At 45.7% G+C, this 27,917-nt stretch overlaps 2 protein-coding genes across 5 annotated transcripts in view; both read left to right on the forward strand.

Moving 5' to 3' along the window:
* LOC309519245 (uncharacterized protein) overlaps positions 1-27,917 on the forward strand; it is a 97,583-nt gene that overhangs the window by 52,709 nt on the left and 16,957 nt on the right. The window lies entirely within an intron of this gene.
* TELO2 (telomere maintenance 2) lies at positions 1,859-27,848 on the forward strand. 4 transcript variants are annotated; one of them, XM_082200065.1, is made up of 21 exons: positions 1,859-2,167; positions 3,070-3,416; positions 5,034-5,311; positions 6,811-6,879; positions 8,329-8,476; positions 9,263-9,365; positions 9,935-10,003; positions 11,126-11,267; positions 12,496-12,632; positions 13,442-13,530; positions 14,147-14,254; positions 14,369-14,457; positions 15,443-15,534; positions 16,053-16,169; positions 16,496-16,567; positions 16,852-17,022; positions 18,289-18,380; positions 19,271-19,370; positions 24,083-24,147; positions 25,071-25,186; positions 27,448-27,848. In XM_082200065.1, the coding sequence occupies exons 2-21, from the start codon at positions 3,085-3,087 to the stop codon at positions 27,543-27,545; spliced, it is 2,487 nt and encodes an 828-aa protein (XP_082056191.1). In that variant the 5' UTR covers positions 1,859-2,167; positions 3,070-3,084; the 3' UTR covers positions 27,546-27,848. The 4 variants fall into 4 exon arrangements, with proteins under 4 accessions (XP_082056191.1, XP_082056192.1, XP_082056193.1 ...); XM_082200066.1 differs by lacking the exon at positions 1,859-2,167 and adding an exon at positions 2,193-2,328; XM_082200067.1 differs by lacking the exon at positions 1,859-2,167 and adding an exon at positions 2,525-2,602.

Here is a 27,917-nt window from a genome sequence, read left to right on the forward strand (position 1 = left end):
TTAGGATATGTCAAAAATAAATTTATACTGTTGGAAGTAAGAAATGGCAGGTTGCAAGAAAACCCTCAGCAAATTTAGATATGGACTGGTTCCTCCCCTCCCCTCCCACCGCCACCCTCAGCTCTTAGGGATGTTGGCACACAGAAAAGCTTTTTCATATTCCTTGCTGCTGGTGCATTTAACCAGCCTAAGAACTGGGGGACTAGGACTAGTGTTCCTTTTAAGGCATCCCTTCCTTTACTAAAATGTTTTTGGTGCATTGTTCACATGCCCTGTCCTTCCCAAGACCGATGTAAATGCTTTCGCTTTTAGAATATGTGAAACAAATAGGCAGAAAAGCTGTTTCTCTTGCCACCTTCCTCCTGGGGCGGAAGGTGATGTGTCTGAGACCAATTGGGATAACTAGTGTTCAGTTTGCAAAAGGCCAAGAGATTTGCAACCTATTGTACAGTCATTACTATAAAGTTTGATTTTTGTATACCTTTAGCATCTTGTAGTCATGTTGTTGGTACTTGTGTGGAATGGCAAGACTGAATAAACCAATAAGGTTTGGAATAAATGTGTATGGATTCTTTTGTAGTTGAGAAATGTGGTGGTGGTTCTGTGTACTTAAAATTTTACCACTGAATCCTGCAATGGCTATGCTGGGTTCTCAGCCCAATTTTCAATGAGACATCCAAATACACCATGTCTCCACCTGCTCAGAACAGGTAAGTGTGTAGGACAAAAAGTGTATAGGACGAAGATAGGATCTTAATGTTTCAATATTCATTTACTATTGCTGTATGTTGCCTTGAGGTTTGGTGAGGGAGGTGGTAATAGAAATGTTTTTAAAAGTAACAAAATATTACTAAATTTGTAACCCGCCCTGAGTTCATAAGGTGGCTTCAGCGAAAGGGCAGATCATCAGCAAGAGAAAGTCCTTAGCTGTAGACAGCTTTATTGCCTGTGCTTTCCAAGTATTTCCGCACCTCTTCTTTCCTAGGTGATCATAGAATTGTTGTTTTGGAAAGGGACCATGAGGGTCATCTAGTCCAAAATATGCAGGAATATTTTGCCCAGTGTGGGGCTTGAACCCATGATCCCGATATTAAGAGACTCCTGCTCTACAGAATGAGCTACTCTGTGGCTTAGAAGCAGCTATTTCAGAAGGACAACCTGTCATCATGGGAGCCTCATGTTTTCCCCTGAAACAAAATAAGATTGCCAGCGGGGTTCATTTTCTGCCTTTTAGGCCATGATTAAGGGGGAGTGGGCTACACCACTGCAAGATGTAAGAAAGGTTATGCAGGAGCTTGGTGACTTCCAAAGATGAGCTAAATGTTGCACTCTGATTAATTACTTTTTAAAAAATAATAAAAATGAAACTGACACGGCCATTTTAGAAGAGCCAGATGAGGAGCTGGTGCTCAAGACAGCAAGTCTTGGGACCGATTTCAGGGTTGGGGGTAGTGGTTAAGAGTTACTGGGTTAGGTAGGATCCCAGGGAGCAAGATTCACTTTCCTGTTTAGCTGCAAAGCTCTCTGGGTTATATTGGCCAACTCAATAACCTACCACACAGGATTGTTGTGAGAATAAAAACGGGGAGGGGGATGAACATACATGCTAACCTCCAAAATCCTTGGATAAAGAATGGGGTATGAATACAATAAATAAAATTCAACCCAACAGTGAAACCAGATTCGGGAAGTAACACACCACCCAGAGTCTCAAAAACAGGCCCTCTTCCATGCTCTGGGACTATAGAACTTTATCGTTACTGTCTCTTTAAGAAGAGACAGGGGCCGGACCGGGAGAGCGCGAGAGCTGCGAAGGGTCGCAAGCAACATCAGCAGATTCGACAGGCTCTGATCGAGGCGGCCGCACATAAGACAGGAGCGTCGAATCGGCTGCTGCTGTTTAGACCAACGTATTACCCGGCGTGTTGAGGACGGACCGTAGAGAAAAGGCAGCGCAACACACAGAGATAAACTTCCGGTAAAAATCGACGCCGCTGGTGGTTCCGCCGCAATTAGGCACCATAGAGAGCGCGAAGCAAAACTAGAATGACACGCGCTGACACACGAACTTCCGGTTGAGGTTCACGGGCTTGATTGGGTTTCCGGTCCACATGCCTGGAGAGTGTCTTGGGGGTCGCTGTTAGCCGTGGCATCATTTCTGCCCTTGGTGAGGCCTCGCCGGGGGGGGGGGGAGGCGGGAAGCGAGGGGCTGAGGCGTTTCTCCCTCACGCCGGGCGGTCCTGTTCTACACATCAGCGTGGGGATTAAGCCCCACTGAACTCAGTGAGCCTTACTTCCGAGTAGACGTGTCTTGGGTTCCGCGTTACGGTAATTTCCAGAGCAACAGCCGTGTTAGTCTTTTGCTGCAGCAAAAAGCAAAAGCAAAGCCCAGCGAAGAAATCTTGTGGCTCCTTAAATACTTAAGGCGTTTACAGTATTTTGGCTTAAGCTTTTTGTGGTCGGCAGCCCATTTCGTGAGGGGCGTTCAGAGGTTGTGCTATAATAAATTTGTTATGTCTTTAAGATGCCATGAGACGCATTGTTGCGGTGCTAAACCACTGCGTGTCTCCTCAGAACTGAGTTCACTGGGGCTTATTCCTAGGTAAGCAGATAGAGGATTGCAGGCTTAGGCTGAAGTTTCCCTTAGGCCCACACAATACCTACACAGGTGGGAGCATCCTGAAGTTTTGTACTTGCATGTTTATTTAGGTTTTTAAAATCTCCGCTCCCACAAGGAGGTCAGGATGTTGGTGGTTCTTATTACTTACTATATTTATAACCCACGTTTTCCACCAAGTAACTCAAGAGTACCAAGTCAGACCATTTGTCCATCTCGCTCAGTATTCTCTACTGATGGGCAGCAACTCTCCACTGTTTCAGACTTTGAGTCTGTCCCAGACCCACCTGGAGATTCTGGGGATTGAATCTGGGACCTTCTGCATACAGTGCAGAAGTTGTACCCCTGAGCCATGAACCTTTCCACTTCTTCTGATTAGGGGATAGTAATTACCAGCTCTACTTTCTCAAACCTTGGTGATATTACTTATCAACCTCCTTGTTGTTTTCCAGAAGTGACCAGGATAAATGGATTCTGACTTGCTTCAAGTTCGCCATATAGTACAAGAAGCAATTGGCACCCTATCTGTTTCCAGAGATGGAGCCCAGATCTGTGAGACTTTGCAGACAATTAAGAGCTACCTTGGTGGAACTGAAAATCCACCCTCCATGAAAGAGAAAGAAGAATTTACTCACAACCATTTTACTACCTTTCTGCAGTGTCTTATCAGTAACCTGAGTCTTGATTGGCTGGAGCAGTTCCAATCAGATGAAGATAAGGAGTTATGGGATTGCTTTTTCTTGGAAGGACCAGCAGACCAAACTTTTATGGTTCTTTTGGACACCATCATTTCTACAGCGTAAGCATGGCTACTGTGCTGTGATCTCTAATTCCAAAACTGTTTTGTTTATAGGGTTCTCTCAGTTTAGAGGCCTGAATCCAAAGAGCCCAGTGCTAAAAGCACTTTTGCACATACAGGAAGACTGCTGACTTTTATTTCCGACAGCTGTCTCGCGCTTCATCAGATGCCACTCAACTTTTCATAGCAGCTTTTTGGAGTAAGGTGGAATGTTTGAGCTGCAGTGGGAAGGAGGATCCCAAAAAGTCAAAATACATATGCAAAGGAGTGTGTGTGTTTTTTAAATCCCACTTGTAGGCTCAGTTGAGATGTGATTCGAAAATCCATTATTTGCTGCTGTGTGAATTTGCATGGAATAAACCTTGTGCTCATGCACTGTGTCTTCTCCCTCCTAGTTCGAGTCTGTTTCCCCATCTTAGGTTTCAAGGCAATTACAAACTCTAGTTTCTGAGTTTGGATGTAAGGGCAAACTAGTTTGCCACAAGCCATAGATGGAAGGCAATACCAAGGGGCTGAGGGTGTGCCTAATCATTCAGCCATGGTTTGGCCTAACATCTGAACTGAGTCATTGGCTGCATTCAGATGTAACTCTAGAGCATGGTTTTGCATGATGAGAATGAGCATGGCTAAATCTTGGTCTCATGTGCCCTCCTCTTCATGAGAAGTGTTCATGAGAAGATTGAGAGCTTCTCCTTTCCCTTTAAAACTAATCACAGATCCCTGTATGTTCTAACTTAGGAACTGAGGTTTGTCTAACTGTGGTTACTTAAAACAAACAAGACTCAAAACAATGTTTTTTAACTAGCTGCTGTTAGTGCAAATCATAGTTCACTTCTTTAGAAATAACAGGTGATTGTGGTTAATTCAAAAAACAAAAGCAAAGGCTTTTGATCTTCTCATACATGCCAAGAAGTAGTGAAGAGGAGAAAGAGCATGATCCCAAGACTCATTTTCCTAATATTGAACTGTAGTGTAGTGTTATTTCTGAACCTGGTAAATGTTTCAATATACAGTACTGCATGGACAGAACCCAAATATGCTTTTATTTTACCTCTCACTTTGCAAAAGTTATTATCATGATTCTTCGGTGCAATATTTTGGGCTTCACAGAATTTTGAATCCCTTAGTAAGGGATATCATCCTGAGGTTCAAAGAAAGGAGATGTGTGGTTGCAGGAGTTATACAAGAGTTATGGGATGAGAGTGTGGAAATAATTGTGGTGTGGATGTGTTTAAAGGAAGACTGAACTGGCATTGGTCAAGGATGCTATAATTCTTTCCTGTAGTTGGGTTAGATGACCTTTAAAATTCCTTCCAATTCTAAAGGTGGTAGCTAACAGAAATTGATGTTCCTTAGTTGATTTCAATGGGTGTGCTTTGAGTATAACTAATGTTGGATATACCCTAAAATTCTATGATTCTAGAGCAGCTTGATGGACATCTGTGAGTCCTCAATAAACATTGCTTATACATTTTCAAGTCTTTGGCCACAACCAGGAATCTTAGAAAAGTGTGGTTTAAAAAACAACCACCAGAATTGCAGGTGATGATGTTATCTGTTGAGTTGCTTTTTCCTTATGAATTGAAAATAAAGGCAGAAAAATACCTTTCCATGCAGGCCCAGTTTCCGTCTGAATAAAGTCGTCGATGTGCTGGAGCAGTTCCTGCAGAGAGCTGGACTGTCTGCTCTGATGTGGGAAGTCTGCAAACAACAAACACAAGCTGGCCCTTCAGTGCTACAGGAGGCTATCCTCAATAAGGTGGCCTGTCTCCCTGATCACCTAGGCAACAAGCTCCAGGAAGAAAACCGGCCAGTCTTCTTCCCCCAAAACTACTTCCCACTGCTTGGTTTGGAGATGGTCCAGGTGCTTGAGAGGATCTCTGATTCACTGCGAGGTGAGATTTCACAGGATCTGCTGCTGCTGCACTGACAGGCCGTGGCTAAGAATAACAAGTATTTAAAACCATTTCTGAAATTAGGGGAGGGCGGAGGGAAGGGAAGGGAACCCTTAATGAAATCTGCAAGACTTGCCACTGCTTCCTCCCAAGTTTAGCCAAACGACAGGCTTTCCCACAACCTTTTGGAAACAATAGCTAAGGAGGTTTCAGAAAATATAAAGGGGCCAGACTTTGCCTCTTGTCTTCCAAATAAAGCAGTTAACAGGTGAAACTGCATGGCTGGTCTCAATCCAAGCAATGCATAGCTGAAGACCAGATTGCTGTCCTCAGCCGGGTACATAGTTACAGAAACAGGGGAAGGATCCTAGCTAGTGACCGTTGAATAGAGATAGAGGACCAAATAATGTCCTCCCTTAGTCTTTTAAAATGGAAGCAAAAGGAACCCAACACAAAAGTTAGGGGGAGTAGCCTCTCCCCATTTGACTGCCTGTAATTTTAGCACTAGACAAAGCAATAGTTTTATATCATGAACCTACATTGGTATAGTAGGAGTATGAAAATACTTTTGAGGTTTTTGTTTTTTCCAGAATTCTTAGTTGTGGATAATTTTTTGTCTAGCTACTGCTTGATGAAGAGCTCTGTGAAGACCAAACTTACAAACTGAACTTGGTCCAATAAACTATATTTGTATTTGGTGCCAACACAGTGATCACAGCTATCAAACTACATTGTTACTTAAAATAATAATCTGACACCCGTATATCTTTAGGTGCATGTGAATACTTAAAGGTTTTGTGTGTGTGTGTGTGCAGTCCAACCAAAATAAAGCACTTTGAAATCCCATTGTTGTCAGTATGAGTCTTAGGCCTGGATAATTAAAATCTTTTGCAGGTATACAGTAGTTTATTGATTTATATTGTGCCAGTGATACAGATGGTGCTTTGCATCTATCTCAGGGTACACTGACCAGCCGTGGCTCTCTGGAATTTTTGATGAGGAACTTTCCCTGCACCCCTGGAGGGGGTGGGCCTTAGTGGGTTGCTGTGTAATCAGCTGGGTCTGTGGTCATTCATGATCTCGCAGAAATGGATTAGTCTTCCTAGCCTTGAAAGGAAGGCCAACCTATTTTGTGCAGAGCTCGCTTCTCTCAAACCTCATAACGAGGCTTTCATTGAGTAGTGAGTTTTATTCTTCTGAAAGGACTTTGTCATCCTCACTTGCATAGACCCACTTTTCATTCTTCATGTTTAGCTCACTAACAATTTGTTCTGGGTGTAAGCTTTATCTGAAAAAGTGTGCATGCACACGACAGCTTATACCTAGAACAAACTTAGCTGGTCTCTAAGGTGCTACTGGACAATTTTTTTATACATAGCTCCAGGTTATTGACTTCCCCTGAGGACTTCCACTTCGTGGAAGCTTTGCAGCTGGAGCTTCAGTCTCAGTTCTGTGATCTGACAGATCCATCGACTAATGTGGCTTTTCCTGTATTCCAGGTGGCTTGGATTGCTCAATCTCTTTTGTGTCCCAGGTGCTAGGGAAGGTATGCATGCATGGAAGACAAAGTGAGTGCTCTTTAAAGCTTGCAGTAAGCCATAACTTCCTTTCAACATGTCTGCTTTCAAAGCTGCTTTCTCTCTGCTCTGTCACTGGTTGAATCAAACTGCAGCGATTGATTATCACTTGATGTAATGATGCTTCAAAGAACTCCTATGTAGGCTGGTTAGAGTGTTGCAGTTGGTAGTGTGGTTCATATGAACATTTGAAGCAGCTTTATGCTGAGTCAGACCATTGGTCGATCTAGCTGTGCCTAGCAATCTGTCAGCAGCACTCCAAGGTCTCAGGCAGATTTTCCTCCTGCAGTCCTGTTACCTGAACTGAAGTTGCCGGGGATTGGACTTGAGACCTTATGAGTACAGAGCCTGTGCCCTACAACTGCTTTATGCACCAAGTCCCCAAGCTTGGCATTTCGCAGGAGCTCATTTCACAAAAAACAGTCACACTCATTCTGAATATTTAAGTGTATGTGCCTAATGAAGTGTAAGAAATTACACCATATCGTAAAAAGTATTTAGCCTCTAGAGTTACAACTCTATGAAGATTATTGTCTTATGAGGAGGCTGGAGTCTCTGGAACCTGGAAATATTAAGCAACTTGATAATAGTGTTAGTTAATAATAACAACAAATGATGATTTTGGGCCACTGAGAATTCCAAGGGTTAATTCACGGAGAGCTTTTAGCTTTTCCAGATAACTTGATTTACTGTTCCTGCTGACTTGCCCTCTTTTCCCTGCACCCCCACCCCATGGCCTGTGAAGTCATTGGGTGCTCTTGCATATCACAATAAACCACGTGAGGAAGAGACAAGGAAAGTCAGCTGGAATCCATAATCAAGTTACCTGGTAAAGCTAAACCATGGTTTATTGTGGCGTGCAGGAGCTGCAGTGAACCTTGGGTTCATGTGGTTCCTTCCCCCAGACTGGAGGTTAGCCACCTCTGCGATGATGAATTCTTCCAAACTATCTAACCAATAAATGGCCCGGACAGCCAGGCAGGTGGCCTGGAAGAGGAACTGGATGCTGGATAAACAGGGAGCATTGGTTTGATAACCAATTTTTCTTTCGTATTCTATGTCGCTCTTTAAATGACTTGATCTCAACAGACATGTTGAACACTTAAGACTGAGCACTGCTTAAGAAAAGGCAGCTGTTATCGCTTTTTCAGCCACTAGGAGGCAGACTTTTAAAGAACAATGCAATGGAAGGAATATATAATGCCACGGTTTACAGTGGCGAAGAACAATGTTATATGATGTGTGAAGGGCATTCTTATTAAAATGTTTTTAAAAGCTCTTCTTCTCGAAGAACAGCAGGAAAGATCCCCCTCTTCCCACCACCCACATTATCTTAACTATTGGCCAAAAAAATAAATAAATAAGGTAAAGTAAAAAGGATGTTTGTTCTTCCCTTTCTGATTTCAAAGCAACTCCTTCTCTTCTTCTTTTGGGATGCAGAAGAAATCCTGAACGTGCTGGTGCCCCAGCTGACGGATCGTACCCAGTCTGACTGCATCTGGCAGAGGATATGCTGGCGACTGGTGGAGAGTGTGCCGGATCGCTGGGTGGAACCTGTCGTCTGCGGCTTTGTTCAGGCAGCAGCAGGGTAAGCAGCCAAACCTCTTCGTGGAACGATGGGAGCATGTCATGCCTCTTTGTAGCCTTGCAGCAGTTGAAAATGGTTCTCTCTGCACTACAAATTAGATTTCCTTTCAGCCTGCTCAGCTGTTGAAGTTTGGAAAGGAGGAAGGCTTATTTATTTCATTTATTTATTTGTATGTCTCCTCATAAAACACAGCCCTTTGGGCAGCTTACAATAAATGACTCTTTAAAACAATCTGAATATAAGACCGTTAAAATATAAACTGAAATAACTACAAGAAAAACACAGGTCATAGCATCTCCAAGATGTAAAACACAGACTTAAAAACTGGAGAGAACCTGGCAATATAAGTTGTTTAGGTGGCCTGGGTAACGAGAGAGGTCTCTACCTGGCACTGAAAAGTCGACAGGGATGACACCAGGCAAGCCTTCCTGGGAAGGGAGTTCCATTACTAGGTGCCAGTACCAAAAAGGCCTTCTCTCTGGTGGTTGTCCATCTCTCTTTATTCAGTGGGAGCACCCCAATACAGCACCTGAAAAGTAGCTTAAAAGTTTGGTTAGGCAGAGGCTGGTCTTTCAGACATATTTGATTTGAGCAGAGAGACACCTCCCTTGCTTTTATCTGCCCTTATAGGACGGGAACTTGAATATTGCTTATCATGCTTTGCCAATACCTTCCAGACTCTGGTTGTGAATCATCTAGTCTTGTGATGCAGTTGCGATTTTAAAACAGCACCGATTTAGAAAAAAGACACTCATGGTTGAAATGTTGCTTTGTCTGTATTGCTAGACCTGCCGTGCTGTCACGATTGTTGGGGAATTTGGTTGTCAAAAGCAAGAAGGCTCAATTTGTGATGACCCAGAAGATGCTGCTGCTTCAGTATAGCTATCCGGTGAGAGTCCTTGGATGTCATTAATCAGGAGGCAAGCATGTTTGTTGGGATGGCATTATATGCTATGTCTAAGATGGGTGACCTGTGTTTTTACAAGTTGTGATGTTGCGGTGCTTGTGCTCTTGGACTTGCAAGTACAAGTTTCAGGGTGCCCCTTCTGAGGCAGGTTTGGGGAAACGTGGGCCAGCAGCATCAGGAGGACATCACATTGGCTAACCCTGGTTTAAGGAAATAACCCTGCCATCCTGCTTTCTGACCGTAAACCTGTAAATTGCATGCACTGCTTTTCTTTTCTTTTCTTTTAATTTTCTTTTACAATATCAACACAATGCATATTGTATTGGTATACTGAGCATATTTGTAAATTTTACAATTACAACAAATTGGTCCACTATGAACATTCATTGTCAAGCTCATATTCCCATATAATGACCTGAACAGTAGGTCACCCGGTTTGCTTTATAGTTCATAGCTTACCGGAAGATATTGAGAGTGTTCCTTTCTCAAAGGGTCTGCCGTGATTTCCGTTGTTTGTCATGCGTATGAGCTCTGTGGTTTCATTAATACAGACTATGGTGCTCCAGAACCTCCTTGGATATCTAGCCCTGGACAACATGCGGCGTCTCTTACTAATCAAGGTAAGCAGGGTGACGGTTAGCAAAATATATTTCTATATATGTGTGAGAGAGATAACATGCAACTTGGTAGAGTTCATAGGAGTACCTTCCCAGCCCTGTTCTATATAATGTAATAAAAACACATCAGAACTAACTTAGAATGAAAGAGGAGTGACCCCAGAGCCACTGATCTTGCCAGCCTGTGTTTCACTCCTTTTCCGTGTGCTAACAAACTAAAGGTTTAAAAGTGAGATAAATGGGTGGTCATTTCAGAGTGGCCCTTCTCTGTCAGTGGATGAGATCTTTTCATAAGGTTGGCTCTCCCACTCATCACAAGATGCTGAATATCCTGTGCGAGAGAGGATTTTCTAGTTCTGGGGAATATTAGATGTTGATGGAGCACCATTGCACTGAAACCAAGTTGGGTTCTCCATCCTCACCTCTTCTGGTTTAGCTTGCTAGGGTGGGAAGAGGAGGCGATAATCACTAACCGACTGAAAAAGTTGGTGGGATTGCAGATGCAGCCATGTGTTCCTTCCAGCAGATTGATGAGAATGTTGTGTTTTGGCTGCTCCATCTGGAGGGCAGGGGGGTTGTAGCTGGTACTGTTGCAAAGAAAGACACACACACACACCTTTCTCCCAAGACATCCTGAGCCCAAGGAGCAAGGTCTACACACACTGGTGGGACTGTCTCCCTGGAGCCCAACCCTTGAGAGGAGGCCCCGGGTGGCAATTCAGCCCAGATATGCAGGGCTAAGCTTTCTTAGTAAAGCACCAGGGCAGATGATCCTGAGACATTGAGAGTTAGTGCCTTGACTAAGAGGTTCTGTACAACTTACTCCTCCTTGACCCTGCTGGTAATTGGGGAGTCTTTACACCCCCAAATTTTGCTTCTGGATACAAAGGTGATGACGAGAGATCTTAACCAAGCCTTTAAGAGGCATAGGTCTGACTCCAGCAGAAGACTTTCTCATACAAAGTGGAATTGGGTTCATTGGCACTTAACTGTGAAGGTGCCTCCTCTGGTGGATGAAGGGAGTCGGTCACTGCTGGGTTATTATGCTAAGAGGCCCCAAAAGGAGGCTTGTGGGGACAGGGGCAGAATGACACGTTGAACCCGACACTCAGGCTTCTAACACAGGTTTTGAAAGAGCTGCTGGAGACCTGGGGAAGCAGCACTGCTGTGAAGCACTCCCCAGTGGAGCAGCAGCTGTACATCAGCAAGGCCATTTTGATCTGCCTCTCTCATCTGAAAGAAGCAGAAATACTGAACGACAGACAAGGTAAGGGAGAGAGAAAAGGACCAAGCTGGCATCTTGGGCCTCTGGGCCTCAAAATCTTCATGGTGGAATCTGGGTGACTACCTTGGGAGATTCTCACAGGGTGGCTGCAGCAATTGGTTGTATCCAGTGCCAGTCTTATTCAGAGTATACTTATTGAAATGAATAAGCCTAAGGTTGCCCTGTTCATTCTCTTCAGTGGGACTATTCTGCACAGGACCACCATTGGATAGAACCTATTATCTTGGTGTGAATGTCATAAAACTGCAGTTTATTGAGATGTGGTGAGATCAGTAGGATGTCTTGCCAATAGAGATCAACTGAGAAGTAACCCAACATAGGGTGTGATAGTCTATCTGTGGCAGCCTTCCCTAACCTTGAGACCTCCAGATGTTTTTGGCCTACAACTCCCATCAGACCCACCTAGCATGTGTGTGCTGGCTGGGGCTGATGGGAGTTGTAGGCCAAAGTATCCGAAGGGCAGTAGGTTGTTGAAGGATGTTCATGGGATGGTCACGTGCTTTGAGCTTGGAGTACTGGTGCAGAGTGTTGCTTATGATAAGTTATTAGTGATGGAAGATCACAGGCCTGTTAAGGATTTTAATTTTGACCCACGGGCAGAAACAGGTCTTTATCTGTGGAACATTGTGCAAATCAACCAGTATGTACTGTGGATCAGTATCCAGCTGGGCTCTCCTGTCTTGTAATGTATTCAAGGTTCAAGAAAAGGTACCATAGACATTGTTGAGTCTATGGAAAAGGAGAAAAGAAATGGATCTCATACTATTATGTTGCATTGTATACTTCTTAAATATACAATGAAAATTCTTTATTTTTCTGTAAAAAACCAAAAGACTAGCACATTTATTATGAGTCTGCCTCATTAGAACCATCATTCTTCGCAGTCCATAAAATGTTTGGAAGTAATACATTTTGTAGCCATTAAAGTGTTTTGTTTCTGTTTTAACCTGTGTTTAGCTGGCTATTCATTTGAGTAGTGTACCCGCACCGCTAAAAGAAGAAGAAAAGGAAAGCAAAGGAAAGGAAAGGTCATCACTGTCTTCTTCTGCTTGCATTGGAAAGCCATAGCAGATGGTTCAAAAGATGCCAAAATATATATTTGCCCCATTGTGGAAAGCACAACACCTGCTTATCAGGTTTTAAATATGTCAGAGTTGGCTATTGTGCTTTTTGCTGAATTTCCCTGGTCACCTTCTGCTTATCCTTCCAGAGCTACTCACAGTCATGATGGAAGGGATGAAGTGTCACCTGGACAGCAACTTGCCAAAGATCCGCCATATGGGGATGGTTGTGGCCGAGTGCGTCAGTGCCAGGGTAATGCCTGAAGGCCCCGCTCTGAAATTTCAGGTGAGACAGCCAAGTGAACTTTCTGCAGTGTTCGGTTGTGGCAGGGAAAAAATCCGTTAAACATGCTAGTGGAATATACCTTTGGTATTGTGTCCCAGCTTCTGTCATTTAAAATTGTTGTGTGTATATGTTTGTGTGTGTGTGACAGAGAGAATGGTTCTGTTTAAATATAATGGGAAATCAGGATTTCCCACCATGTGAACAAGTCTGTAGGAGCCTTTGCCTCTCGGGAGGAGAGCGCAAACTTTTGCTTCTGCTTTTAGAAAGGCAACATCTCCTTGTTAGGTCCAAACTTTGTTTGTTTGTTTGTTTGTTTGTTTTGTTAGGTCCAAACTTGGGGGACTGGTTTGCAAGACTGTGGCTCCAGATCCTGGATTTTTTTTCTGAAACCACAGTTGAAACAAACCATGGTCTTTCAAATCAGGTTGTAATGGGCAACTGTGGATTGTTTCAAAAATGGAAGCAAAACCTTATGTCTCGTTGTGGTTGTACAAGAGACTTGGAGGGAAAGTATGCAAGTGTGAGGCTTGTTCATTCATTTAGCAGGAAACTGGGGGTTCCTGTTATGTCTGAATCCAACCAACATTTAGTCGAGTCTGGCCTTGCTTTTAAGCAGGCACCTGTCTCTTGTTACAAACCTTGCGGGTCAACCTGTTTCAACCATTTTCTGAGGTGAAACAACAAGCGCCATCCCAAGAATGGACTTAGTAAATCAAATCACGGCTGCCACTTGCCTTTATGCAAGAGCCAACCTGTGTACTAGTCCTCTTATTCTATCTTAATGTTTTGCTTTGTTCTCAATGTGTTAGTATGAAGAAGATGATGAGATCAGAGATTTAAAGACCTTGCTGATTCAGAGGCCAGAGCAGATTCCTGAGAGTGATTCCCAGAGCATTGGGTAAGTTTTTTAGACTCCTTCAGCTTCAACTTGCACTGCCTGCTTCTTGTCATTGTTTTCTCTGCTGGAGACTTTGGCCTACTTAACACATAAAGCTAAACCATAGTCAAAACTAATCTGTGTTAATTTGTGTGGTGCTAAAATACACTTTGTTGAATAAGCCATGATTATAAACTGGTTTGATCTAACCTTGTTTCAACAAAGCATGGTTTAGGCTAACCACAGTTTGTTCCTTTCAAATGTAATCATAAACTGTGTTTGATTTAAAATAGGAAGCAGGTGTTCCCAGACCTCTCACCATGGCTATGCCAGAGGAGGGGAATAAAGGGAAAGATCACGTGAGCCAAGAAGCTCTCTGCTGCACTAAAACATGATAGCTAAAAACTAAAGCATTCTGTGCAAATGGGATCTTCTATCTACATAACAGTTTTCTTATTTCTTTGTGGAGTTTCAGGACATAACTTCTGACGTTTTTAGAACCCAGGCTAATTAGCAGCATGTTTGTATAATAGTTATGTTTTCACCTGCTGTTGCACCACTTTCCTATTATCAGCATAAGTAAGACTTTCCCCTCAGTTGGTAGGAACTTTTCTTCTTCTTTTTTTGCTGCTGCAAGGAACAGCAGACCAGCCGTGACACCAGGCACTGTTCTCAAACCCAGTGTGAAACCACAGCCAAGTGCTTCTGAAGGATTGGACCAGGAGGATGACTCTGAGCTTGATAGGTATGTGCCAAATGTTGTTGCCAAGCAAGAAGATAGATATGATGTAGGATCTTCACACTGTGTGCATGAATCGAAGCTCATTTGAGGAAGAATTTAAATTTGTTTCTTTTTCAGCGATGATGACCTTGTTCCGTATGACATGTCAGAGGACAAAGAACTGAAGAAGACCAAGGCTCCCACCTACATCCGAGACTGTATTGAAAGTAAGTGATAAGGGATAAGACTGTATGAAGTCCATAGCATTGCTCACATGACACACTAAACCATAGTTAGCATGATAAGAGCAAGTAAGAATGAGCCGCAGTGAGCCATGGGCCTTCAGACTTCCCCTTCCCCTCCCCTCCTCTCATTTGACCAGGAGAAACAATTTGGAAGCATTTGTTTCCACTTTTGCTTAACTGCATTGTCCAGACCAGCAAACTGACTGACACCAACTGGATAGTTTCGATCAAGCAAACTTCAAACCATAGTTACTGAAGCTGGCTTGTTTAAACTAACCATAGTTAAAATTAACCACTGTTTCTGGTCTGTACAGCATAGCAAGCTGTGGTTAATCAAATACGGAAGCAAAAGCTTTGGAACTTCTTGGAGGAAGAAAGGAAGTGTGCCATGCGGCTTTATCATGGTTGTTCAAGTTGTGCAAGCCTATGGTTTAGTGTGACATGTGAACTAGCTTTCTGGGATGTTTTGTTTGTTTCTATCCCACCTTTCATCCAAGAAACTGAGGACGCGGCAGTGGCTCTCAACATGTGTTGTGTTTCCTGGTTGAAGTAAACACATTTATTGCCCGTGAAACATCCTGTGGCTTTTCTGTTGGGCTGACACATTCTATGCCTTATTCAGAGCCTCCTGCACTTCTTTGCTATCTTCTGTCTCCAAAACTAGGGCAAGTCAACATGGTGCCTAACTGATGGGGCTGGACTCCAATTGCCATCATTCCCTAACCATCGCTCATGGGCTGATGGCTGTTGGAGTTAAGGAAATTTTGGAAGGCACTTCAGTGGCTACTTTTGTCCCAGAGCTATCTATGAAAGACTGCCACAATTATTTGCAAACCCAAATCTTTCAGTTTAAAGCATATGATTACATGAACTTTCTGCGTAACATATATTCCTGGTACAGCACTAACTTGACTGGACAACTGGGAAGTGAAATGCAAGCTTCCTTTTCCTCTTTCCTTTCTCTCAGTCCTGACTGGTCCCGAAGATCTGGACAAGTATGAAGCCACAATGAGCACCCTGGAGACTTTGATCCGAAGGAATGTGGCAGCTGCACGAGAAGTAAATGTGACCTGTGCCTCCTGGTTTTTGGTTTGATCTTGATTCAGCTTTAGAGATAACCCATGAGAACTTGTTGGGGCTCAGGGGCTTGCCCTTGATGAGTGAGAAATACAGGAGGGTGGTCCCCTTTGCCATTGGAAGGCAATGACAGTTCTCTGTAGTTCTGGTGGCGGCAGTTGACCTCTTTGTTGTCCAAGGCAAAATAGCATATTTGGGGTGTGAGGGGGGAGGCACAGTTAGGACTTTAGATGATCTCCAGTTGCTCTGCACATACACTGAAGCTCCTTGGCAGGATGATCAATCTAGGCAACCTTGGAGACCTCTTGAACACCCAACGTAGGGTGTCATGGTGGCAGCAGGAGAGGGGGACTGTCATCTCCTTCCTGACCCCTGCAAACTTTTTATTACATTCGATGAGACCAGCTGACTCTCAACATAACCTGCCTGAAAAATCAAGCCTCTTGAATGGCTGAGACTTCAGAACACAGACACATACACTCTTTGGTATTTTTGTGCAGGTGAGCGTGGAACTGGCAAAGGTCCTGCTGCATCTAGACGAGAAGAGCTACATAGAAGGCTTTGTGGGGCTTCGTCAAGGCGCTCTGGTGGCCATCGCTGTCACAGACCCAACACCAGTGAGTCCTTGTGCTGTCTTTGGTTCTGACTGCAGGGGCTGAGGATCTGCAGCTGGCCTTTCTTAGCCGGGCTTGGAGAGGGCCATTTGAGAAGCTAGCTAAGGGTCTGGTAAGACGAGGAGATTGGTAAGGTGGCACTAGGTGGACAGGGAAAGCATCTTGCTAGGAAGGAGAAGGAAAGCCATGGGCGGAAGCACTGGAACAGGAGCGGTCTGTTCCTCTGCCCTCTTTCCTCTGCCCCTAGTTTGCCAAATTCATGGGGCAGCTTGTTAAGACTAAGGAGCCACAGAACAGCTCTAAACTCACCTTTGTTTCCTGTCGCCTAGGTGGCCCAATTTCTGACCTCTGAGTTCTACTCCCTGAACTATAGCCTCCGCCAGCGCATGGACATCCTGGATGTAAGTGGCCCTTTTCCAGCATATTATAAGCAAGTCTTGCAAGAGGTAGTGTTGCATTGCAGCTAAGAGACTGACCTGTCGGAAGCTCCCCAGTTCATCCCTCACCTCTGTCATGAAGTTGTGTACATGTGAAGTTCTGACTCCCGCATCCCTTATTTTGCTATTGTAAATGGTTTATTGTAGTTTGAACGATGCTCTGTGTTTTATATTTGCTGTCCTTGTGAAGCGAGTGGGATGCACTGTCAGGCTAGAAGTGCCTGACAGCCTCTTGTCTATTCACTCAGGTGCTGGCCAGAGCAGCCCAGGAACTCTCTCAGCCCTTTTCTCCTAAAGCAAAGCAGCTTCCTAGTCTGAAACAGCCCAGCATCCAGATCCTGGCTAGCAACAGCTCTTCTCCGGACTGGCAAAAAGTTGTGGATGAAAGGATCCGAAGCAAGACCAGAAGGTTTGCAAAGGTGAAGCCAGGAAATGCAAAACTGCCTTGAGCTGCAGCAGGGGCACATCAGTGCAGACAGACGAGCTGGTCTTGTATTCAAGGGCTTAAGGGTCTCCCACTCCATCCAAAAATATGCTTTTCTGTTTAGTTCAGGCTTCCCAAACTTCTGGTAATGGGAGGGACCATACATTCACCTACCCATGTGGAGCGGAGTTCTCTCTTTGTTCTGAAGGCCTTCATAGAATCTTCCTTTACTCAGCCCAGGAGAGACAGCAGCCCATAATGTTATTAGGGTCTTGTTTGATCGGCTCTCCTCAGCTTTCAACCCCCACCCTCCATGTCTATAAGTTACAGACCTGTTCTGGCCTGTCCTGGATCTCTCCTGATAGGACTACATTGGTGGAAGCACCTTGAGAGTTCTATCCCTGATCTGGTCAAAGTAACAATTAACAATTATATTAACTCATGTGACCTGTGGCTTCTTCTGAACCACTACTCCAGGATACAGACTGTTTGCCTTAAAGAGCCAGTCAACACAGCAATGAAACGCTTAGCATACTTTTTGTTTCAAAAGCACATCTTGTTCCAGGAAAAGAAAAGCTATAGCATATTCTTATTTGCATCCTGGGATGGGCCTCCTGCCTCTGACGGTCATCTCAAGAGAGGACAACTTTTCAGTCCTACCTCCCGTCTTTTATTGCCTCCATATTTCCCTCCCACGGATCTGTGCCATAGAAAGTGATGCAGTACAATCACATTCCACAATTTGGTCCTGCCCTCCACCACCAAACATCACACCCCCCCCGACATCACTTGTTTTTGAGTTAAGCTGATACCACCTGAAATTCAGAAATAGATGTACTTTCCCTGTCTGTGGCTGAACTTGGTCATAAGATGTTGCATTGCTAACCACAAAGGTGCTTAAGCATTTCAAAGGAAACTTCCCTTTTCTTACTTATGGGCAAATGGCAACACATTTCATGTTTTAGACACCAGTGCCCTTTAAAACTGATGCTAAGCTGATTAACTATGTTTCCAAGTAATCAAAGCATTACCGTGGATCTGGATTGGCATATCTGAAATTCATAGAATCATAGAATTGAGTCTATGAGTCCTACAATGGACTAAGAGTCCTACAATGATCCCTCACAAGGAAAGCAGATTGGTCTGTTTAAGGGAGAGTGGAACAAAACATTGCATCCATGAAGCCTCTTCTGGGGTCTTCGTCAAGTCTCACTTGCTAGTGACGGTTCTCCTGCCCGACCTTTCACTTTGTTTGGAACAGGGCCAGTCCCGAGCAAAGCCACCATCTGCCCCCAACAGATTTGGTCCAGTTGCTGGTCATTTCTTTTTCCCGCTGCTTCGGAACTTTGACAGGTGAGGCCATTTGCATTTTCACGTCCCTAGGGCTGTGTTGTGTTATCAGAGGCGTGCATGGAATACATTTTGAATATCTCCTGCAACAGCACCCATTATATTCATGGCTGAAATTTATCTCATTGCAGAAAAAGTAAGCTAGCAATCAGCCAGGTGTGTGATTCAGGTTTGGTAGGTGCTGGGCTGTGTGTCTGTAATTCCATGTTAATAAATGCACCAGGCATTTATATTTAAACAAACAAGTAGTTTAATTTAAACAGAGTACAGGACTTTTTATTTTGCCACTCCCAACAGCTCCAAGAGCCAAAACAGTCCAAACTCTTTAAAGAGACTAAACTGTAGTTCACCTTTTCATTTGCAGGACTGCTGCAGCAAAAATGTCCAAAGGGTGCCTTTGCACCCAGGTCCTTGGCTCCTTTTGGAATTGCTGCATGTCTGTTCTTGCTCAGCTTCTGAAAAAGAAGGCTCTGCCTTGGCTCCTGGAATTCGGTTCTTTTTAGCAATAGCAGAGGGTGCCTGATGGAGAACAAGTGTTCTCAGCTTTTTGTAAACAGCAATTATGATAGGAGCTGAGAGCTGCAGTTTAAGGCTTGCTGCTGCTTCTCCTTCTCTTTCATCTTAATAATAATAATAATAATAATATTTTAACAAATAGAACAAATTGCTGTCCCAGGAAAACGTGTATCTCAGGTGTCAGAAGTGTGTCTTCACACAAAGGAAACCAATGAAGGTTCTATATATACACCTGGGGGGGGGGAGAATTCCCCAACCTAGGAGCTGCCACAGAGAACGCCCTCTCCCACCTGGACCAACTCCCTTCCCAAAACTTTTGAAGGCAGTGGAACTACCAAGTGGAGCCAGTTAGAACATTCTCCCTCTCTCTTTTCCAGGCCACTGACCACCTTTGACCTTTTGGGAGATGATCACCTGGTTTTGGCCCGGCTGACACACACCCTGGCAATTCTGATGTACTTCGCTGTCAACACTGTGGTGAGGATACTAGATAGGCCCTTCCAAAGTACCTGAGAAGTACACAGTTGCCTGTGTTTGGCTTTTGACATGCTGTGGCATCCCATCTTTTGACAAAGGGAGCCAGTGAACATTTGCTTTTTTGGACAGGATGTGAGGAGGTGAAGCATCTACACATGGTGTATGCAGGGAGTTTTTGAAACTCTGTGTTCTGATTTTGGCTCTGAATTAGTAGAGACCCTTTGGTTTCAGGGCAGAAGAAGCTGCTCACCTCTCCATGCTTCACTCTGTAATTACCACTGGCTCTGGGAGTTTGCTTCCCTCTGCCCCTCTAAAATCAGGGTGGGAAAGTTGTGGCCTTCCAGATGTTGCTGGACTGTAGCTTCTATCTTCCCCGACCACTAGCCATGCTTGCTGGGGCTGGGAGCATTGGAGGGCCACAGCTTCCCTGCCCCAACTCCAAAAGCCAGGTGCTCTCAGGATTCTGCATAAGCTGCTTGGTTTCAGAACTGTAGCAATAAACCAGCAGACCTAGCGAATGAAGGTGGGTGGAATGTCCACTCTCGACACAGCTCTCGGTCACTGTTGCCTTCCCGCTCTTCAAGCACTAACATACCCGATGGCCTCCCAAGATTGAATCCTTTATCTTTGATTGGGTCATGTCAGGGGATGGTTAGCTGCTTGTGCTTAAAATTGTGCCCCTTCAGAGTTTGTGCGACCCCACAAACCTCTGTGTGTGACAGAGCTCCTCAGACATGTCTGCTCTAGTCACTAGTAGAGTCTGACAGTGGCTGTCTGCGGAAGCGCTTCCAGCAAAGAAGTTCCTTAACGGAAACGCGTCTCCTGGACTCACGACGTGGCAGCTTCCGGCGCAGCATGGGTCTCCCTGCAGTTGCTTCTGACACCTCTTCACCAATTAGTAGATGCCTCCATCTCCGGAAGGCCTCATAAATCGCAAGAAGTTCCCGGTCGTGCACCGTGTAGTTTCTCTCAGATTTGTTCAGCTTTCGCGAAAAGAAGGCACACGGTCGCCACTCTGACCCCTCCTTCCCCGGCTGCAGAAGAAGCACCGCCCCTATGGCTCTGTCCGAAGCGTCTGTTTCGACCCTCAGCTTTTTTTGTAAATCCACATGTAGAAGTTGTTCGTCAGAGGCGAAGGCCCTTTTCAGTTCCTCAAACGCTCGCTCCGCCTCCCCCGTCCAAACAAACTTCTTTTTGCTGCTGAGACAGTCCGTGATGGGCGCCGTCAAGTGGGCGAAGTTTCGGATGAACTTACGATAAAATTTTCCAAACCCTAGGAACCTCTGCACATCCTTCTTGGTCTTGGGTGTTTTCCATTCCAGCACCGCTTGAACCTTGCCGGGGTCCATGGCCAACCCCTTGTCTGACAAGCGGTACCCCAGGAATTCCACCTCCTTGGTATGAAACTGACACTTTTCCAGTTTCACCCACAGTCTGTTGGCTTGCAGTCTGCTCAACACTTCTCTGACGTCTCTCACATGTTGCTCCTCATTCTCCGAATACACCAACACGTCATCTAAGAAGGCCACGCAATTCTTGTAGAGCAAAGGCCCCAGTACATGGTTCATAAAGGCTTGAAAACACGCGGAGCCTGTTTGTAATCCAAAAGGCATAACGAGGTATTCAAATGCCCCCAAAGGGGTGAACATGGTGGTCTTCCATTCATCCCCTTTCCTTATACGTATCAGGTTGTACGCCCCCCTTAGGTCCAGCTTTGTAAAAATCTTTCCTTTTCGCACCCTGGTCAAAATATCATCAATCCTGGGCATAGGAAAAGCCGCCGGCTCTGTCACTGCATTTAGGGCCCGAAAGTCACATACCAGCCTCGGCTTGTCCGTGTTTTTTTTATCCACAAAAAACACTGGGCTACCCCCCGCTGCCTTGGACTCTCTGATGAAGCCTCTCTTCAGGTTCTTGTCAATGAACGCTCGCAACTCCTGCATCTCCCTGTCTGACATGGCATACAACTTGCCTACAGGAAGCTGTGCTCCAGGGAGTAAATTGATCTGGCAATCAAAGGGCCTATGCGGGGGTAGTTGGTCCGCTTCCTTCTCGCTGAACACGTCGCTGAGATCAGCATACTGTGGTGGCACCTTCCCCTTCTCCATCACTTCCGTCCCTGCTAGGGTGGCTTGGGCCCCTGCTGACCCCTTTTCCGCCCTGCAGTGTTCTAAGCAGTGTGCGGAACCGAAGGAAACCACTCTTTGATGCCAGCCCACCAGCGGATCATGTAGGGCTAGCCAGCTCATTCCCAAAATAATGGGAGCGCCTCCCAAGGTGGCCACATTAAACGCTATCAGTTCTGTGTGCCTTGCCACCCTCATTATCATTGGGACGGTCTGCAAGCTGACGCCTCCTCCCAACAGTTCCCTGCCATCAATCGTGGTCACCTGCAGGGGGTTGCTTAAAGGGATAGTCTGTATCTGGTGTTCAGCAGCAAACTCCTTGCTCATGAAATTGCAGGAGCTGCCTGAGTCCAACAGCGCCTTTATTTTTAGGGGGTGTCCATTTTGCAGCTCTAGCGACACTTCAATCACTAGAGCAGGTCGAGGAGCTTCTGGCACTGGCACTTGGGGAAGGGGCACTTTCACTGCTCTTTGGCCTGGCTGCAGTGCCCTGCTGGCAACCAGGCGTTGGCTTTTACCTGCTCCGTTTCTCCCTGCTCTTCCCCCTCAACAGCTCCCACCATCCCTTGCCATTCCTTCCTCTGGGGGCAGACTCTGGCAAAGTGGCCTGGCTGTTGGCAGAGATAGCATTTCCGGGCTCCCTTTCCCTCCTTCTTCTCCCCCTCACTGGGCTTTGAAACTGCGCGCGCGCGGGCTGTTCCGATTTCCATCGGCTCTGCCGGCGGGAAAGCTGGCTCAGGAATGTCTGGAATGCGTAACTCCTTCCAACGTTCCCCTCTCCCTTCCCGCCTCTCCAAGGCTCTTGCCTCCTGGCGCGCTCCAATGGTCAGCGCAGATTTGGTCAGCTGATCCATAGACACCGCCCTGGGGCTCCTGGCCAGCTCGTCTTTCACAGCTGAAGAAAGACCTTCTTCAAATAGCATCTGAATGGGTGCCGCCGATAAATCCCACCCCAATCTGTGAATCAGCATGGTAAATTCAGTCCAGTACTCACGGACAGATCTGCTTCCCTGCTTGCAAGCCATTAGCTGTCTGCGTACCAACCCTTCCTCAATATCGCTGGAAAACATGATATCCATTGCACGAAAGAATTTCATAGTGTCCTTTAGGATATCGTTGTGCGTTGCCATCAGGGGTCGAACCCAGTCCCGCGCCCCCTTCTCAAGATGCCCAATTACGAACGCAACTCGCGATTCCTCATCAGGGAACTCATCAAACTGCACATTCAGAGCATATTGCATCTCAGTCCTAAAGGCATGGTAATCCTTGGGGTCCCCCCCAAACTTCTGCACCAATCCTGGTACCTTTCTGGGGAACTGAGTGGTTCTCCCCTTTTTGTCAGCATCCTGAGCCCTTCTCTCCTCGAGCCTCGCCGTCTGCAGCGCAAGTTGGACCTCCAGAGCTTGATACCTTTCTTCCAAGCTTGGACCAGCTCCAACCCCTGCGTCTCCGGTTCCGACTGGGTTGCTCATGATGCTTTCTCCTGCACAGGCAGCGTACAGAGACTGTCAGACTGCTGTCAGGGGATGGTTAGCTGCTTGTGCTTAAAATTGTGCCCCTTCAGAGTTTGTGCGACCCCACAAACCTCTGTGTGTGACAGAGCTCCTCAGACATGTCTGCTCTAGTCACTAGTAGAGTCTGACAGTGGCTGTCTGCGGAAGCGCTTCCAGCAAAGAAGTTCCTTAACGGAAACGCGTCTCCTGGACTCACGACGTGGCAGCTTCCGGCGCAGCATGGGTCTCCCTGCAGTTGCTTCTGACACCTCCCCGCTATTTTCGCTCGAAGTGTCTCTCACCCCTTTCTCTCCCCTGCTGCTTCCTGCCTGGGCTGCTGCGTCTCTCTCAGCATTACTGAGATCCTCCTCCAGAGACCCCGCGCTCCCCCTGCTGGTCCCTGCTTTGGCTGTTGACTCTCTCCCAGTCTCTGGGAGCCTTACCACTTCCCTTTCCTCCGATGTCAGTTCCCTGACAGGTCACTTGTAATTTAAAAAAAATTAATAAATCCAGATTCCTTGGCCTTGCAAGCAACTCCAACAATGTGTTCAATAGGGAGATATAAATAAATATCCCACAAAATAAAAAAAAAAACGCAATTCGACAGTTTATTTAAAATTCAAATGTGATGCTCTTCAGTTTTTAAAATGGATGTCAATGTTTCTTAAATCAGTGCATGCCGAGTTTCCCCCACTATGCTCCACCTGCAGGATGTGGCGATTCCCCTGCCTCCGCCCCCAGGTACGAAGCAGTAGTGCCTTCGGTTGTGGATGAGCCACTGTTTCCATTCCTGGTCTCTTAATGTTTGAAGCCAGGGCAGACTTTCTGAGGGAGAGAGGAGGAGGCTGCTGATCTCAAGCAATAGCCAGCAGTACTGTTAACAGGTGGCAAACTGGCTTTTCAGTACAAATCTATACCTGCCTACAAAGGAGCAAGTCCCATTGAGTTTGGTGGGGCTTACTCCAAGTGACTATGGGATTGCAGCCTTTGCTTGTATCTTTACCACTTGGATTTTCTGCCTCAGAAAGCAAAATACCCGAGGCTACCCATTCAATGCCTCTTCCATGGATCCTGATTTGTGTGTCTCCTCCAGGTAGCATCTGCGATGGGGAAGGCCCTGCTAGAGTTCGTCTGGACCCTGCGCTTCCATGCAGACACGTGAGTTCCTGTGAGCATTGTGGTGGCAGTGGTGGGGTCCCTCTGCACCCAAAGCCAGGGAACCCAATCAAGGGGGGGAAGGAGTTTGTTCTCTTTGTCCCATTCTCGCCCTTTGGGCCCCCCAGTAGTACCAAGATGCCAGAGCCAGGTGGGGAAGAGAAACGGCTAAGTCAGGTTGAGTAAAACTGAGGCTGAGAGAGCATATCAAGCCACACTGCCCTCAAGTTCTTGAATGAGTCAGCCATTATCATAAGCAACACTTTCCAATGTCTGTAGTTTGAATGTGAAACTGATGCAACCTCAGGCATGAATATGTCATTATTATTATTATTGTTATTTCATTAATATGCCCCCTATTTATTTAAATAAATTTAAATAAATAATTTGTTAGTTGCTTTTTCTTGCCCAAGGCAACTCCCAAGCAGGTTAAGTGTAGGTTAACTACAGTGACGATCTTGTAATGTTTGTAAGTTCTGGGTTTTTAAACTATTTCGTATGGGTGTTAGTTCTTTCCCCCCTTTTTCTTCCCCCACTTTTATGTCTTGTTTTTTCCCTGTGCACTCTCTCTCCCTCCACACACACACACAAAAAGAATAAATTTTAAAAACCCATGTAGATGCATTAAAACAAGGGGGGGGGGAGGGACATCCCACCCATGCTCTAGGAAAGTAGCTTTAGCTACAGCTTTCTTGGTGTTGTTCTTTACACTCCAAATAGCAACTAGAAGATGTGAGTGGGACAGAAATCTCCTGAGTTCAGCTCTGGGTAACTCTCGGTGCAATTCAAGCAATTAAGTTTGGTGACTCCAGCAGAAAAATGAAGCTAGCAAAGCAGAAGGCAGTGTCAAGGCCACCAGCTATCAGTTGGGTAGGGATGAGATTCCTTCCTGCTGGCTTTCACAAGGGCACTCCTTTTCCCTGCAGATATGTGCGCCAAGGGCTTTTGTCATCTGTCTCTTCCACACTCCTGAGTGTCCCTGCTGAGTGCCTTCTGGAGGACATGACGGAGGAGCTTTTAGAGACCCAAGCCTGGCTGGCAGGTGAGAAGTCACTGTGAGAGCAGGCCATTGGCAGGGGTTGTGTTGAGGTCAACCCTTCTCTCACTCTCTGATATTGGCGAGAGGCAGAGAAGCAACATCCCAGGCTGGAATTTCTCTGTCCTTGTTCCCCGTGTGCCAGTTCGGTCATGTGAATGCGTCTGTCTTCCTGAGGGGTGTATGGAAGTGGGGAATTCCACTGGGCCATTTTTCTCAGTGCCCTCCCCCCCCCCAAGCAAAGGAGGATACAACCAGTCTCCAGTCAGGAGAGGGCAGTTGAGCGTCTCCTGCGTGCCCAGAAATGCATGCGGATTGATGCAGCCTGACTCAGATTTCAATGCTGAAGGGGCGAGTTGCCAGGAATCAAGTGCCACATGTTCTAGATAAGCTCAGAAGCCTTCCCATTTCTGCCCTGGGTTGCTTTCCCTCACCATTTGGATCCTGAGAGTGAGCTTCCCACGGGAGCTGGAGAGGATGTGACACCAACACAGCTAGTCTTTGATCCCTGGACTGGCTGCTAGAAATCTGTGCCCTTAAAAGGGAAAAGGGCTGCCATGGAGCCTAAAGATTCCCTCTTTTCCCATGCCGTGGTGTGTGTGGAGGAATAGGCTTTTGCTGTCCTTGAGCATAGCCTGCTGAGCAATGAGTTGAGGCTAGCCTGAAAGGAGACGGGATGCATGGTCTTGGGCTCATAACGCTCAGGAGGGCAACTGGACAGGTGGAGAAGAGTCTTCCTGGGCTGGTGCTAAAATCCCATATCCTCCTTCTCAGATGGAAAGTATTGTGCAATGTGAATAGGGTAGGATTTGCATACGCAGTCAAGGTGTGGAGGGGCAGAGTCATCACATATTTAAACATCTCTCCAACCATGATGACTAGAAACTTTGGTTTTGTGGGTAACATGTTGCTTGGCTCATGAAGTGCTATAGGCATATGGAAAGGGAAGGCAAGAGCTAGTGGCTTAGAAAATTGGGATAGCACAGAGGTTTTGACTTTTATTTCTTCTACTGGGCTAGCCATCTGCTTCCACGGTGCACAATCTCTCGTTAAATAAGCCTTTGTTACGTTGGGGCAACTGCTGATGTTAATCATTTTGGACCGCAGGCTGCCCTCAGAACTGTGTTCCATTCTGTCATTTTATAAATAGAGGGGGGCTATCTGAGTGAGTCATGTACCCAGACTGACCTAGTGCTAGGCTTCAAGCGCTTAGCTTGTGCGCACAGGATTTCCTCCCACAGACTCGCCACTCTTTCAGGCTCCCCTCTGCTCTGACATCCTGATTTCCACTTTGCAAGACTGTTAGAAATATAGAGCTGCCAGCCACCCCCTCCCTCCCCCTGGTACAGTGCCTATTAGCTGCCTAGCAAGCAGAAATTCAGTAGCTGAAATTTATTCTGTCCTGGCATCTCTGTGTTGGGGGGAGGGAATGATTTGCCTGCTGCATTTCTCAATTCTTAATATATCTGCAGCTGTTTAAGCTGTTTAACCTAGCCAGAAAAAGACCGGCAAGCCGAGTTGATGTGCCGTATAGCACAGTGCTTAAGACAAGGAATGATGCAAGTGCCACACCAGATGCTAACTTTTCTGTATGGCATGAGGACTATTTGTGCTTCACAGTACAAATAAGTGCATACCTCGTTTCATAAAGTTGCCAGTTGATAAAAATGCACCTGTACAAAGTGGCTAATTGCTGCTCATGCATTGTGCAGTTGGAAGCATACCTCTGAGTAGGATGGCAGAAATTTCTTTCACACGCAGATAGGTGCATGCCTGAAATGGCTTTGTGGAAGTCACCACTTCACATAAAGCTTTATGCAAAATGTGGATTTGTAAACTTGAGCTGGGTTTGTGTGGGAGTCAGGCTTTAAATTTGTCCTTTAAAACTAGTTTAGAGGTAAAGAATCTGAAATACTGAGCCAAAAAGCATGTTCCAGTGTTCCCTCAGTTACTCAGTGTTAAAACTCCTCCAATCTTTACTTGGTCCTGTGGTTAAAGAAAACAGACAGCTGCTGCAACTTTATCTTGCCAGCACCTAGTGCTGAGATGTTTTGGTTACACGGGGTAACTGTGTAAAAAAGAAATGTTGCTAAATAAAGTTTGGTCTAAAATCAAACAAGCTGGATATTTGGAGAGCTGGGGTGGGGATAACTTCCTTTTATTGTTCCTTTACTGAAGCACACTTGACAGTTCAACTAATGCTTTACAGGGATTTCCTCGAGCCATTCTTTCCTCTCCTCTTGTCTGTCTTTTCCTATTTTCTGCAGATGTTGCAGAGAAGGACCCAGATGGTGACTGCAGAAGTTTGGCACTGCAGAATCTGCTATTGATGGAAAACCTGAAGAAAAAAACTCTAGAAACGTGAAGAAGGGCTTGATGATGGAGATGCCCTTTGCCTGCCCTCTGTCCAGCTGGTGGCTCAGAATCTGCCCTGTCTCTGCTTGGAGGAAAGGAAAGGAAGGAGGACACTGAGCTGTAAGCCATAGATAGGTAGCTTAACATCTGGGCTTGGTAGCAGAGGGTAGTTGAGTATGCATTTGTTGTTGGTCTGTTGGTAGAGAGGTGTGCTGGTGGTGCTGCTTTTCTGCAAACACACACTTGTGTGTGCATAGGCTGATACTGTAGCCAGGACAGGAGCAAAGAGACTATTTACTCAGTGTTCTTGAACATGGGCATGGGCTCTTTTTGACTTTGGGTCCTTACTGGGTATCATGCATTAACTCCTGTTTGACTTTTG

This window comes from Podarcis vaucheri (assembly GCF_965113315.1).
Source record: "Podarcis vaucheri genome assembly, chromosome: 14".
Taxonomy (NCBI): Eukaryota; Metazoa; Chordata; class Lepidosauria; order Squamata; family Lacertidae; genus Podarcis; species Podarcis vaucheri.

Coding starts and splice junctions, on each gene's coding strand:
- TELO2 (XM_082200065.1), top strand. CDS start 3,085: ATGGATTCTGACTTGCTTCAAGTTCGCCATATAGTACAAGAAGCAATT. Junction 8,477..9,262: donor TTTGTTCAGGCAGCAGCAGG/GTAAGCAGCCAA, acceptor CTGTATTGCTAG/ACCTGCCGTGCTGTCACGAT. Junction 25,187..27,447: donor GACCCAAGCCTGGCTGGCAG/GTGAGAAGTCAC, acceptor TATTTTCTGCAG/ATGTTGCAGAGAAGGACCCA.